The sequence below is a fragment of the Desmodus rotundus genome, chromosome 2, assembly GCF_022682495.2.
Source record: "Desmodus rotundus isolate HL8 chromosome 2, HLdesRot8A.1, whole genome shotgun sequence".
NCBI classification, from domain to species: domain Eukaryota; kingdom Metazoa; phylum Chordata; class Mammalia; order Chiroptera; family Phyllostomidae; genus Desmodus; species Desmodus rotundus.
The window spans coordinates 177,514,389-177,529,990 of record NC_071388.1 but is presented as its reverse complement, the minus strand read 5'-3'; the positions used below and the strand labels follow the sequence as shown (position 1 = coordinate 177,529,990).

General features: G+C 37.1%; 1 protein-coding gene across 5 annotated transcripts in view; it reads left to right on the top strand.

The window, feature by feature from the left end:
* Nucleotides 1-15,602, top strand: part of DNAH7 (dynein axonemal heavy chain 7) — a 222,195-nt gene that overhangs the window by 18,132 nt on the left and 188,461 nt on the right. For all 5 annotated transcript variants that reach the window (XM_045198088.3, XM_045198089.2, XM_053918888.2 and 2 more), the window contains exons 6-10: nt 4,618-4,705; nt 5,712-5,892; nt 7,607-7,679; nt 8,379-8,504; nt 11,835-11,954. In XM_045198088.3, the coding sequence (XP_045054023.2) occupies nt 4,618-4,705; nt 5,712-5,892; nt 7,607-7,679; nt 8,379-8,504; nt 11,835-11,954 (588 nt within the window). The remainder of the gene's footprint in view (nt 1-4,617; nt 4,706-5,711; nt 5,893-7,606; nt 7,680-8,378; nt 8,505-11,834; nt 11,955-15,602) is intronic.

The following is a 15,602-nucleotide window of genomic DNA, read 5'->3' as shown; positions in this document are numbered from 1 at the left end:
GGTGGTAAGCCTCTGCTTAAACATTTTTAGAAGAAACGTTTTCTTTTACACACTGTCCTGGCCGAAACGGATGATCTTTCTTGACGCCACCCCCTGTGCCTGTCATTACTGGTCCTAGTATGACTGAGGGTAGAACCCATCCTGAGTTTCAGCTTCATACAGGGGTCTGGGTTTGAATTCCCCATTTCACTCAGGCCCACACTGTAATCTCCTGATGCAGGGGATTAAAATCCAAGGCCACACCCCTCCAAGGGCAGCCATTGCCTCAGGATTTTGCTGATTGCTTTGCCTTGCGATTCCAGTTTTTCCTCATGAGTATTTTCTTTCTTTCTTGTGAGCTCAGCTACTATTCAAAGAGAGTTTTGTGACACATTATTCAATGTTTAGAGAATGGTACTGGGAGGTTTTACAGATTATCCTTGCTGCTATGTTGGAAGAAACAAAAGTCTCATTCATGTTTTGTCATTTTTTAGTGATGCCTTTTATAAACAGGACATGGGTGGACTTACTGAAATTTAATCTGAGAGTTTCTGTACTTCAATAGTATATTTAATGCCATTCATAGTTATTGGTATTTCTTATGGATGTGGGCTTAACTTCTACCAATTTAGTTTGTATTTTTTATTAAGTATATGTTACCTTTGCTTATTTTTTCTGCATTCTATTGAATTGAATTTTCTCTCTTCTCCCTTTATTCCTATTGACTTAAAAGCTCTTAAATGTATTTCTATTCTTTGAGTGGTTACTCTGACATTTAAAAACCACATATTGTAATTTATTTTTTAAAGTTTAAAGTTTATGTTATCTTTTCCTCCTGAATAGTACAAACAAATCTTAGAAAGCTCTAACTCAGTTCTGAACTATCCTTTGCATTTTCCATGTGATTATTGTTTATTTTATTTCTACCACTTCTTCATATTTGTAAGTTAACACTTACTTAGATTTACTAACATGTTTTTTAATTTCTTAGAAAATTGCCTATGCAGTATACTCTTCACTTCTGTGTTCATTTCTTTTCTTTCTTTCTTTTTTTTTTTTGCTGAAGCTTATTCCTTAGTTCTTTCATTAGGATATGTGGAGGGTAAACTTGCGACTTTCATCTCTGTAAAGATCTCTGTTTTGTTCTTACTCTTGAATTAGTGACTAAGCTGGCTATAGGATTTAAAAATAATTGTAATTTTCCCCTGAACATCTGGAAAACATCAGATAGAAAAACATCAACTATTATTTTTGGCATGTATTATTTTTTCCCAACTTTATTAAGTAAGGTACACATGACAGTTAGTGGGAAGGAATATGTTATTATACAGCATCGCTGACCCAGATAAAGCTGGGATCCAGAGCATGACACATGCAATGATGAAGAAGTTAAAGTTATCCTAGAACAACTTATTTTTCCTAGAGATGTGAGCTGTGTCTTTCCACACAGTGGATCCCCAGCAGTCACAAAATGTGGCTTCTATCTGGTATAGATTTTGAATTGAATTATGGCTAGAACATCATTGTATTATAAGCCCTTATGAATAATAAATACAAAAGAGCATATGAGCTTCTATGTCACTCATTGTTAATTTGTTATGTGTCTAGAAATCAGAGAAATGGTCTTTCGAAGAATGAACCTGTCTTCTGCAAAACTACATTTAAAGTCTTTTCCATCAGTGCTCTTTTAAATCCGAAATGTGTAAATAACCATGTATAATTTAGGAATAACTCAAGAATACTCCTTGACGTTCAGTCAAGATAGCAGCACAGGTAAACATGGCTCGCCTCCTTGCACAACCACATCAAAGTTACAACTAAACTATAGAACAACCATCATTCAGAACTGTCACAAATCGAGCTGAGTGGAAGTCCTGCAAGTACAGAATTAAAGAAGAAACTGCACTGAGACTGGTAGGAGGGGCCGAGACAAAGAATGGGCTGGTCCTACAACCACAAGCAGCAGATAAGAATCTGGAGGGATATCTCGGGAATGAAGAGTCCCAGCCCCACACCAGGCCCCCCTAACCCAGAGTTCCCATGCCAGGAAGAGAAGTCGCCATAACTTCTGGCTGTAAAAACCAGTGAGGATGAGGCTGTGGAAGATAGAAATGCTGGACTCCTTAGCAGTTCCTCTTAAAGAGCCTGTATATAGACTTACTCAGACTCACTCCCTCTAAGCTCCAGTATGTGGGTAGCATTGAAAGGCAACAGAGACATACAGGGAGAAACTGAATTGTCTGGCAACAGAGCAAAAGCTGGGGTCAGCTTTCTCCCAGACAGAAGTGTTGGCAGAACCCTTGTACATTTTCTGAGTCCTCCCACCACAGAGCTGCAGAAACGGCAGGCAGTTGCCATATCTGAGACTCCATCAACCTGACTAACACTGTTTTGCTCCACACTGGTGGGTCCCTGAGGCCCTGTCCCACCTAACTTTCAGACCCACCCAAGCTGTTCAGTGTGGCTTTTCCATATGAATGGCTTGCCTGGGCTCATGTTTCAGATTTTCCTAAATTCTGTCAAAAAAGCAGCATCTGGCTTCAGTGAGCCCCGTATCTCTCTCTGAGTTGCCCCAGGCTGGGCACTAGCAGCAGCCAGCATCCATTCACAGCTTGGCCTCTGCTGGGTGCCTCCAGGCCTAGTTCAAGTAGAAGCCATCAGCAGATCGCTTTTTAGTTTATGCTGTGTGAACCCAGAGAGAACACAGGCAGCGGCTCACCTTGGACATGCCAACAGTAATCAAGGCTCAGCTATAACCGGAGTGTACCTTGAGTACCAAGCTTAGGTGATAGGCGAGGCTGTGTCACTGGTTCCTACAGGACACCTACTACATTAGGCTGCTCTACCAAGCCAGGGAGATGTAGCAGCTGCACCTAATACACAGAAACAAACACAAGGTGGCTGCCCAAATGAAGAGACAAAGAAACACGTCCCAAATGAAAGAACAGATTAAAATTCCAGAAAAAGAACTAAACAAAATAGAGTTAGGCAAGCTACTAGATGCAGAGTTTAAAACACTGGTTATAAGGATGCTCAAGGAACTCAATGAGGACCTCAACAGCATAAAAAAGACACAGTCAGAAATGAAGAATACACTAATTAAAATGAAGAACAATTTACAGGGAATCAACAGTAGAGTGGATGAAGCTGAGAATCAAATCAGCAATTTGGAACATAAGGAAGCAAAAAACAAACAATTGGAACAATAAGAAAAAAAAGAAGCCCCCCAAATGAGTATAGTTTAAGGAGCTTCTGGGACAACTTCAAGTGTACCAACATTCTCAACATTCACATCATGGGGGTGCCAGAAGGAGAAGAGAGAGAGCAAGTAATTGGAACCCTATTTGAAAAAATAATGAAAGAAAAATTCCCTAACTTGGTGAAGGATATAGACATATAAGTCTAGGGAGTGCAGAGAGTCTCAAACCAGATGAACCCAAAGAGGCCTACCTCAAGACACATCAGAATTAAAATTCCAAAGGTTAAAGACAAAGAGAGAATCTTAAAAGTAGCAACAGAAAAGCAGTTTGTCACCTATAAGGGCACTCCCCTAAGACAGTCTGCCGATTTCTCAAGAGAAACTTTGCTGGCTAGACAGGATCGGCAAGAAATCTTTAAAGTGATAAAAAGCAAGGACCTCAACAAGGATTACCCAGCACATCTTCAGGGATGTCAAACTCATTCTTACCGGGGGCCACATGAGCCTCACGGTTGCCTTCAAAGGAATACAGTCCTAAAATTATTTTGGCCCTTTGAAGGCAACCACGAGGCTGATGTGGCCTCTGGTGAAAATGAGTTTGACACCCTTGATTTAGATCAAAGGACAGGTAGTTTCCCAGACAAGAAAAAGCTGAAGGAGTACATCTCCACCAAACTAGCATTATATGAAATGTTAAAGGGTCTTCTTTAAGAAAAAGATAAAAAATATGAACAATAAAATGGCAACAGATACAAGTGTATCTCAATTGCATCTAAAAAACAAAAGAAACAAGCAGAACAGAAACAGAATCATAGATACAGATACAGAGCACATTTTTTTGGTTGCCAGATGGGACGGGAGTCAGGAAGATGGGCGTTAGGGGCGAAAGGATCGAGAATACAGAGAGAGTTATGGAATAGTCAGTCATGGGGATGTAAAGTACAGCATAGGAAACAGAGCAGCCAAGGAACACGTATGCATGACCCATGGACATGGACAACGGTGTGGGGAATTGTCCGAGGGAGTGGGGGTGGTGCCTGGTGGAGTGGGACAAAGGTGGAAAAATTGGGACAACTGTAATAGCATAATCAATAAAATGTAATTAAAAAGATAAAAAAGAGAATAGTCATATAACATTTAAAAGAAGAGAGAGCTTGACTTTTGAGTAATGATGAAGAATGGGTAAAGCCCATAAAGCAGCATATGGCCTTTTAATTAGATCTTACAAATAATTTCCAGTATAACTCTGTCTCCATGGATAAAGAGAATGTGTTTGGGAGAAACATGGTACCAGACAAATATGTATACTATTTATAAAATATTCAACAATTTGTTTTTTCCTTATGATTTAACAAAAGACAGTCCTTATCTTTTTATATAGAGAGATATAAAACTGTTTTTCAATAAGCATTGAAATAGTGTGTTTATCATTTTCTTAGGCAAGAAGATGCTGTTGTGGACTTACCTACTCCTGATGAAAGTACATTTCCCAAACTGACCACTTCTGCAATAGAGAAAGACATCTTGGTAATGGAGACTTGTTTCATCTGTAAAATTGGAAGGAAAGGAAGCGCCTGAGATACTTTCATACTTTTGAGATTAATCTGTATGCGTCCCTGTGAAACTCTGTGGAAGTGGGAGTAAATATGGAGTTCAATAAGATTGCCCCATTGAATTAATGGAGGAAATCACTCTTTCCGTTGTCACCTAGACCACAAAGAGTCCCAAGTGTACCCGCTCCCTTCGTTAAAGCTAGCCTCAGTCTTGTATAGCTTTTACATGTTTTTGTTCTTCTATGAGAAATTATCTTAATTATATAATGTATACTTTACAAAGACTATTAACTTACTTTAGAAATAGTAATCTTTGAGTATTTCAAATACAGAATTTTAAAAGCTGTAAATACCAAAGCCTTTTAACATTGCTAATTTGAAAGTATTTTCGTGTTTAAATTTATTTCAAATAAGTGACATGTTTTATGAAGTAATGGAAGTATATTGAATTAAGTGTCCCCTATTTGAGAGTACTATCATACCTTAAAATGAGTATTTTATGCATGTATTTAACAGCAGCTGTAAAGTGGCAGTATGGGATATTAATAGGTCAACTGGAAATTTCCCAAACCCTGTTGTGTTACATTTCTGAGATGCATGTATAGGGATACTGATGCCATCTGCAGCTTTTAAGATCTACTTCTGATTACAGATAATAAAGGGACAAAAACTAACATACCAAATTTTCACCTGTTTATAAAACATTGAACTCCTACATGGTCTTTGTTCAGTAATATAACTTGATGGTTTACAGTAGAATTAGGAGCTAAGATAAGAGCTTTAATTTTCATGTAATATCATACGCATTTTCTAAATTTAGGCAATCTCAGATAATGCTCATATGGATCACACAAAATACTTTTATTATTTGTAAATAGTTCTCCTAAAGCTTTGTTTTTGCTCAGTAGTTTTGTTTTATAAACACACTTCTGTGATTATAGTTCTAAATGCATCTGCATTGTTTGTTGTCTTTTATGTAGAGATACTACTACTATATTCACCATGGAATTGATACGGACCACGTAGCCCCAATGGAAGATTCTTGGCTGGAGCATGTGTTGAATTTAGTCCCCCAACACCTGAAAGTCCTCACTAACAGCATTCTTACATTATCTGATGAAATGAGAGAAGATTATCTCCTCAGTGTAAAAAAATCCATAGGTAAACCAGTATTTCTCTCTGCTTTCTAATTTGATTGTCTCATAAAAGATAAATTTTTTAAAATTGAAAGTTAAAACCTATATTTGTAACTATTTATTATGCTGTTTCTTGTATTGTTGTTACATTGCTTGAGATCTTAGGCAAGTTTTATTGATAAAGTACAGCAAAATAGAAAAAATGACTTCTCTATCTGTATGGGTATATTGCCTCAACAAAAGACAGAACTGAATAAAATTATAAAATGTCAATTATTTAATTAACAATAATATTACTGATATCATAAAGTAGGATGTGATTAATTACAAAATCGTTGCTGTGGACCAGGGTGTTGGCAAACTATATAGCTCACGGGTGGAATCTGGACCACTGCCTGTTTCTGTAAATAAAGTTTTATTGGAACACAATTACACACATTTATTTGCATATTGTCTATGGATGCTTTTGAGCTATAAGAACAGAGTTGTGTAGTTGTGATAGATACCTTATGGCTAACAAAGTTGAAAATATTTACCATCTGGCCCTCTACATAAAAAGTTTGTTGACTTGTAGAGTAGACCAATAGATTCTAAGACTGAATAATCATCAGAGTCATTTAAAAAGTACTGATTATTGGACCCATCTGAATTAAAATCTCTGGGGACTGGACTTTTCAGTCTAAAGGTTCTCCAACTGGTTGTGATATAGTTGTGGTATAATAGAAGCTGCACTCAAACTTGGAGAAACTGTAATGCTTTGGGGTGGTCTGGGAACCCTTCAGGGAGGAAGGCATTCATTGCATTTAAGACGCTTATTGAGTGTCCTGGTAACATAAAAGTAAAGAGCCAAATTCTTGCCCCCACAATGTTCATAGTGCACTAAGGGAGAAGGAAAAATCACTAAGTTACAAGAAGAGTACTAAGTGCAATGAGGAGGCAAATACAGAACACGCTTTAAGGGAGAAGAGGTGCCTGCCTTGGTAGGAAGGACTCTAGGGGCACCTGAATTGAGGCTGAAGAATGAGGAACAGTGTACTAGGTAACATACTTGGCCTAGGAGATGGAGTAAACAATGGTCAATTTACACGAAAGGCTCTTCCAGGCTTGGGAGCAGTTCTGATGGCCAAAGCATAGTGTGCATTGTGGGAAGGCAACAGAATTTGATGGGCTTTATATGCCTTTTTAAAGCATTAGAAGGTAAAGGAGTCAGTGGAAGATTTTAAGCAGAGTCATAACATATTTGCATTTTAGAAAGAGCATTTTGAAAGACAGGCAGAGAAATTAGAATTAACTGTGAATTAAAGGGCACAGAAGACAGAAGCAGAAGTAGCTCACTTTACTGATTTTATAACAAGATTGTTTTATGCTCTTAAGCAATTTAAAAGAGAACAAAGCAATATGTATATTTTTTTTCTGCGAAAGGAAACTTCTACTGCTCTGTTTTGTTAACCTTCAATTAAATGATAACTACTTTCTGTAGAATAGCTTTAAAGGAAAATGTAATATTAAAAGCTATTATTCTTTTCAAATGAAAGGATAGGGATATTGTTAAGAAACAAATACTCTCATAAAGACATCATATTTTTCATAATTATTTTTTGTATTCATAAATGCACAAATTATTATTTTTTAAAACAATATAATTTAAACAATTTTAATGAAATTAGTTTTGCAATTACTTGGAAACATACTGCAATTAATATAAGGTGATTAATCAGAACTTTTCTATTTTCTTTTAGTTGATTTTGTTTTAAAAGATCCTAGAGAAAAAGATGATAAAAAGGCAGACGAACTACCACCACATCGTGCTGAGTAAGCTCTCAGGTTTCTCTAAGAACGTTAATTATGTGACCATTCCTGTGTATGTGTATATCTTCATACACTGGTACTATTTTCTCAAATATGTGTTTATATTTTATGTACTTCAAATATGCAACTGGCAGTTCTAACTATCTTTGTAAGCCCTGATACGTGACTTTACAAATTGATGGATAGCGAGTAGATGGTTATTCAAGTCGTAGGAGTTACAGGATAAATGTCTTTAAATAAGAATGTGAGTGTCTGTGATTTGTAAGTGACCTTTACACATTAACAGAGGTGAATTTCAAGAGGATTTCCATAGGTAGGATGGACTATATCCTTAAAATGTTTTAAAAATAAAGGGAAAAATAAAATGTATTGTGTCCTCTTTAAGAAAATCTTTCAAGATGTATCTATAACATTGCATGTTTCTGTCTGATCATCATGATTTATTTTCGGACTCAACAGGATCAAGTACGTAGAGAAAAAAATTACCTTATGTAATAAAAATTCAAATCTAATTTCACATGCATTATTATCCTGAAATTACACTAAGTCATAAAGAAATGACTTATATTGTTATTACCATGAGGGATATATCATATTTTTAATTAAAATTAAACCACTATTACTCAAAAAGTACATTGACTATAAAAATACTTTCTTTTAATTTTTAAAAGAGATAATGGAATATTTTCTCTTTGTTTTCAGAATGAAAATTCTTCCAAAACCTTGGAGGAAATCTTTTTTAGCTGCAAGAAGTTATATTAGGGATCACTTGAACGCAATCAACCCTACGATGTTGGCTGTGCTAGATTTGTGGCACAGCACTTTTAAGTGAGTATTTCTGGCTTTACTGAAAATTTTATTTTTTTAAAGAGATGAAAATTATTTTATTTCATCTTAACTACGTATTTTCTACTTTTACAGCAAATTTTTTAAATATTGCAAATTTAATGTATTTAAGCATGGTTTTAAATGAGCAATATAGAAGTATATAGAATAAAAAATAAACATTGATTTTATCTTTAATCCCCACCCCACACCCCAATACCACATGTACTTTAAGGTGTAATTACAGTTAAAGGGCTGAATTATTTATCATGCCTTGTTTTAAATCTCACAGAATGCTAGCTGCTACAATCATTTGTATGGTTTAGAAACCTAGACAACATTGCCCATGTGAATGGCAAGAGGTGAAGTTCCTGGGGGGCTGGGACCATGCTTCACCATCAGGGCACTGCCCTGGCAGGACGGTGCAGAGCAGATGAGCTCTGGGGGGAGCTGTGGAGCTAAAGAGTTTGGCCCTGGGCTGATTCTGATGCTCCAGCTTCATCCTATCCCCTTCCTTAAATTGCCACGTCCAGGGTACGGGGGACATCCTAGCAATATGCACCCATGGAAATATATTTTTATAAAATATACAAAAGTAATGCGTATACATTATTTTTCTTAAAGAAGGCCTCCCAACAGACCCCTCAAAATTTGGATAGCCCCCTGTTTTATGATGGAGGAGACGGCATCCTGCTCTCCAGAGCGGGCTGTGAGCCTTTGCTTACAGCCGCACATTTGTTTTCTTTCATATCCACTCACAGATGGAACAGCCAGAACACACTGGGCTGAGGATGAGGCTCCATTGCGTGGTGTTCATAAAGGGCTAGATTTCACTGGTTAGAGTGTGCTATTACGCTAAGTTTTCAAGGCATTTTGTTTAGAACATTGCATTACACTGTTCAATTGTCCAGAATAACACATTGCCAAAGGTAGTCCAGTAATGGTTGTGCCTACTCTGTGCTGATGTATGATCCATGCCAGGTACGGGATGCATTATAACCTAACAAACGGATTTTAGCTGGGAAAGGAGTACAAATCAATAGATGTGAAATGTGTTTTGCTTACTAACCAGGATTTTACATTGGTCTTTAAGTAAAAATTAAATACGATGTTCTTAATGGTGTTTACTATCTTTCAGATAACGTAGAAATCAATGGCTTGGAAATAGGGAAGGAATCTATAATTAAACTGAGGTGAATAACACAATGATACTAATAGGTAATAAATGAGTAAACCACATATATTACAAAGATCCACAGTGGTGGTGTCAGAAAAGAGGCTGTTTTGGAAGCTGTTGACTGGAGTAAACCCTATGATTTCTAAAAAAGTCAAAACCAGACAGGTTTTGATTTAGTCCCAGTCATTTTTTAAAAAGTTTTTGATACACTGTGTGTTAATTAGGGTTAAGAAATCCCCCACTACATGGTTTCCTAATAGTCAGGGCTGCTTTCTTTTCAGAGGGAGTACAACTTTTGTTTCAGGAGCAGTGGGTCCTGGAAACTTTGAGCCCTACCTCCTTTCCTGTTTTAATTGTTCCAGTGTGAAAGCAAAAAATCAGTTTAAGCTGTTCATCAGATCGCAACTATTACAATCTTCTTCTATTTCATAGTGTAGTTTCATGATATTATATACTGTGTTGCTGTTGAATTTAGTTATATTAGTTACTATTCATTTTTAAAAATTATATTTATTGGAGGTAACATTGGTTAATAAGATTATATAGTTTTCCAGTGTACAATTCTGTGAAATACCATATGTATATTGTATTGCATGTCTATCACCCAAAGTAAATTGTCCATCACCAAACATTTGACCCCCTTTACCAGCCCTCCCAGCCCCCTTCCCTGTGGTAACCACCATACTCTTATCTGTGTTTATGACTTTTTGTTATTTGGTTTTTTTGTTTGTTCACTTGTTTTCAGTTTTAAATCCCACATATGAGTGAAATCATATGGTTCTTGTCTTTTTCCTTTCTGACTTATTTCGCTTAGCATGATATTTTCAAGATTCATCCATCTTGTGGGTAATGGCAGTATTTCATCTTTTCTTATGGCTGAGTAGTATTCCATTGTATATATGCATGACAGCTTCTTTATCCAATCATATTTCCATGTCTTGGCTACTGTGAATGATGCTTCAATGAACTTAGGGATGCATATATCTTCATGAATAAATGTCAGATTTTTTCTGGTAGATACTCAGAAGAGGCATTGCTTGGTCATATGGTAACTCTATTCTTAATTTTTTGAGGCACCTCCATACTGTTTCTATAGTAACTGTACCAGTTTACATTCCTAAAAGCAGTGAATGAGGGTTCCTTTTTCTCCACAGCCTCTCCCATACTTGTTATTACTTGTCTTATTGATGGTACTCATTCTAACAGGTGTGAGGTGATATCTCATTGTAGTTTTGATTTGCATTTCCCTAATAGCTAGTGAAGTGAGCATCTTTTCATATATATATATATGTTGGCCATTTGCATGTCTTCTGAGAAGAAGTATCTGTTCAGGTCCTCTGCCCATTTTTTAATTGGATTGTTTCTTTGTTTGGTGTTTGAGTTGTATGATTTCTTTATATATTTTGGATATTAACCCCTTATCAGAGCTGTTGTTTACAATTATTTTCTCTCATTTGGTTGGTTGCTTTTTTGTTTTGTTGGTGGTGTTTTTTGCTGTGCTTACTAGTTTGATACAGTCCCATTCATATTTTTGCCTTTACTTTCCTTGCCTTTGGGGTCAAATTCATAAAAATCCTCTCTAAGACCAAGGTCTATAAGTCTAGTACCTATATTTTCTTCTGTGTAATTTATTGTTTTAGGTCTTAGATCCATTTTGAGTTAATTTTTGTATATTGGTTCAAATAGAACCACAAAAGACCCTGAATAGCCAAAGCAACCCTGAGAAAAAAAGAATGAAGCTGGAGGTATCACACTCCCTGATTTCAAATTATACTACAAAGTGACAGTTATCAAAACAGTGTGGTATTGTGGCAGAAAAACAGACACCTAGACCAATGGAGCAGAATTGAGAGCCCAGAAATAAACCTATATGTATATGGGCAAATAATTTTCTACAAAGGAGCCAAAAACATACAGTGGAGAAAAGAAAGCTTCTTCAATAAATGGTGCTGGGAAAATTAGAAAACCACAGGCCAAAGTGTATTAATTGTGTTTCAAATTATAATATCTCATGTACTTGAATATTAATTTTTATGAAACAAATTTTAGTGATAAAACCTAGGAATATTATATTTTTTGAGAAGGGATCAAATAGCAAGATATTAAATGCAAAAACACCTCATACTTAAATCACTGTTCATTTTTATCTCTTGCAGAAAATTACGGTTAGTTGATGTAGAAGAATTTCACAATTGCCAGGAGGCATTAGAGATGTCAAATTTTCAGACCATTATCATGAGACACCTGGAAACTGCCAAAGAGACTCTACTTAAAATGTAAGGTTCTAACATTTCTTGTAGGAAAACAAATTTTAAAATGTGATTGGTTGGGTAGGGAATTTTAACTGCTTTTAGAAAATTCCACTTTAACAAGTTTGTAATCATCTCTGTATAAGAGTTAAATATGATATCATTAACTGCTTTGGTCTATAATTTCTATTCAAATGTTCTACATAGCATAGATTATACGGAAACCAAAATGATTCTGGTTAATGGTTACTCTTTTCTTAATGTCTGGTTTCTACCCCAGCTCTGAGAGGGGGTTGGATACCGTGCAGGAATGATCATCAACTAGTTACTTGAAGATGTTGATTTGACATCTACTGTTAATACATGCAAGTTGCTGGCACACCTTTTTCATTTTCTTCTTAGCTGAAAGGTGCAGAAGAGTTTAAAAAATGATTAGGTGGGGAAAATACACTCGTATATTTAGAGGAGTTTACAATCTCATTGGAGGTTAGACTTAACAAATGATAATTTAACATCTCATTGGATTGCTCTTCAAAATGGAATAGCCACATATGACAATTATTGCTGTGGGTGCCAGACAATATGTCATGAAATAATACAGGACAACTGTCTCTGTCGTGTGTAATAAAGTTATTAAAATGGGACATTAAAACTAGATTGAATGAAAGATAACAAGACAGGAAACGCCAACTTAGTTTCATACTTTCCAAAAATTACTTTAAAATGTATCTTGATGGATTAAGATGTAATCTTTTCTTTATCTTTTTTCTTCTTCAATAGGTCAGGTTCAAATCTGGCATTACTTGAGGGAACTTTAGACTTCTATTTAATATTAGTATTCAGTTAACATAAACAAAGAGAGAAGCGGTGCAGAATGAAAACGAGTAATTAATTTCAGAGAAGAAAATGACCTCTTAAGGACAGAATAAGAATAAATTATCTTGTACTATAACTTCAGGGTTATACCCCAGAAATACATTACCACTGTAAATTTTACTAAATTGGGTGTCAAAATACAGGGTAGGGGGCAAACCTTAATTGGATAATTTGCCAAAAGATGTAGATTAGGGACTGCTGGTCAAGATGGCAGTGTAGGCAGACATGGCTTGCCTCTTCTCACAACCACGTCAAAATTACTACTAAAATATAGAAAAACCATCACTCAGAACTATCAGAAATTGAGTAGAATGGAAGTCTGACAACTAAAAAGTTGAATACAAGTCTGACAACTATGGAGTTAAAGGAACTACATCCATCCAGACTGGCAGGAGGGTTACAGTTGCAGAATGGGCTCATCCCACACCCATGTGTGGTGCATAAAAATTTGGGAGGGATATTTTGGGAGTAGGGAGTCCCAGCCCCACACCAGCCTCCACCCCAGTCCAGAGTTCCAGTGCCAGGAAGATAAGTCCTCATAACTTCTGGCTGCAAAAACCAGCAGGGATTGGGTCAGTGGAAGAAACTTCTGGAGCCCTAAGCAGTTCCCCTCAAAGAACCCAGAGACAGACTTACTTACTCAGACTCACTCCCTCTCAACTTCAGTACCGGGCAGCAGCTTGAAAGGCACAAGTAGCATCCAGGGAGAAACTGAAGTGTCTGGTATCAAGATGAGCAGAGGCCATTGTTCCTTTTCTAAACCCTCCCCCCCACCAGAGCCGACAAGCTGGTGCCATATCTGAGACTCCATAACCTGGCTAACACTGTTTGACCCACCTTGGAGATCCCCAGAGACTCTGCCCCACCCAACTTAAGGGCCACCTGAGCTGCTTTTCAATATGAATGGCTAGTCTTGGCTCATGCTTCACAACTTCCTAAATCCTATCAAACAAGCAACAGTTGGCTTCAGTGAGTCTCACTAGCCTGTCACTAGCTTAGATCCACAGCTTGGTTTTATCTGGGAACCTCCATGCCCCGTACAAGTAGCATCCATCTCAGATTGCGATTGCTTTACAGCTCAGGCAGGGTGCCCTGGGCAAAACACAGGTGGGGGCTGACCTTGGTCTGCACCACCCAGCAAACCCCAGGGCTAGTACACCCAGTGGACAGCTATAGACCATGTTGGAGTACCGCTTCCCCCTGCCCCTGCACAGCTGATCCTTCACAGAGAGCATAGGTTGAGGGTCACTTGCAGCTGAGTAGCCTCAGTAAATCCCTCACATTGATCTGCCAACAGCAACTAAGGCTCAACTACAAGAGTAGGGTTTACTCAGCCCACACAAAGGGCACACCTGGAGTACCCAGCTTGGGTGATAGGGGCGGCTCTGCCACTGTACTCTGCAGGACATCTACTATATTAGGCCACATTACTAAGACACAGAGTCAAAGCAGCTCTACCTAATACAAAGAAACAAACACAGGGAAGCTGCCAAAATGAGGAGACAGACATGGCCCAAATGAAAGAACAGATCAAAACTCCAGAAAAAGAGCTGAACGAAAAGGAGATAAGCAATCTATCAGATGCAGAGTTCGAAACATTGGTTATAAGGATGTTCTAGGAACTTAGTGAGGACCTCGACAGCATAAAACAGGATACACTAATTGAAATAAAGAACAATTCATAGGGAAACGACAGTAGAATGGATGAAGCCAAGAATCAATTCAATGATTTGGAACATAAGGATCCAAAAAACAACTAATCAGTACAACAAGAAGAAAGAAGAATCTGAAAAAAAATGAGTATAGTATAAGCAATCTCTGGGACAACTTAAAGTGTTTGAACATGAACATCATAGGGGTTCCAGAAGGAGAAAAGAAAGAGCAAGACATTGGAAATCTATTTGAAAGAATAATGAAAGAAAACATTCCTAATTTGGTGAAGGAAATAGACATGAAAGTCCAGGAAGCACAGACAGTCCCCAAGAAAATGGATGCAAAGAGGCCCACTCCAAGACACATCATAATTAAAATGCTGACAGTTAAAGAGAGAATCTTAAAAGAATCAAGAGAAAAGCAGTTCGTTACCTACAGGGGAGTTCCCTTAAGGCTGTCAGCTGATTTCTGAAAAGAAACTTTTCAGGCTAGAAGGGATTGGCAAGAAATATTCAAAGTCATGAAAATGACAGACCTACATCCAAGATTGCTCTACCCAGCAAAGCTATCATTTAGAATTGAAGGGCAGATAAAGAGCTTCTCAGACAAGGAAAAACTCAAGTTCATCATCACCAAACCATTATTATACGAAATGTTAAAGGGACTTATTTAAGAAATAGATAAAAACTATGAACAATAAAATGGCAAAAAGTACATTTCTATCGATAATTGAATCTGAAAAACAAACTAAGCAAACAAGAACAGAGACAGAATCATGGATATGGAGAATGTTTTGATGGTTGCCAAATGAGAGGGGGCTGGAGAAGAATGGGTGAAGTGAGGGGATTAAGAAGTACAAATAAGTAGTTACAGAATAGCCATGGGGATGTAAAGTACAGTATAGTAAATGGAATAGCCAAAGAACTTCCATGCATGACCCATGGACATGAACAATGGTGCGGGGATCGTCTGAGGGAGGGAAGGGTGCTGACTGGAGAGGGGCAAAGAGCGAAAAGTCAGGAAAACTATAATAGCATAATCAATAAAATATGATTAAAAATAAAGGACAGAAAAGAAAGATGTAGTTTAATTAGCTGTATCTCTTGATGCTTCCTAATGATTCTAATGAAAGAACCCTCTACAATA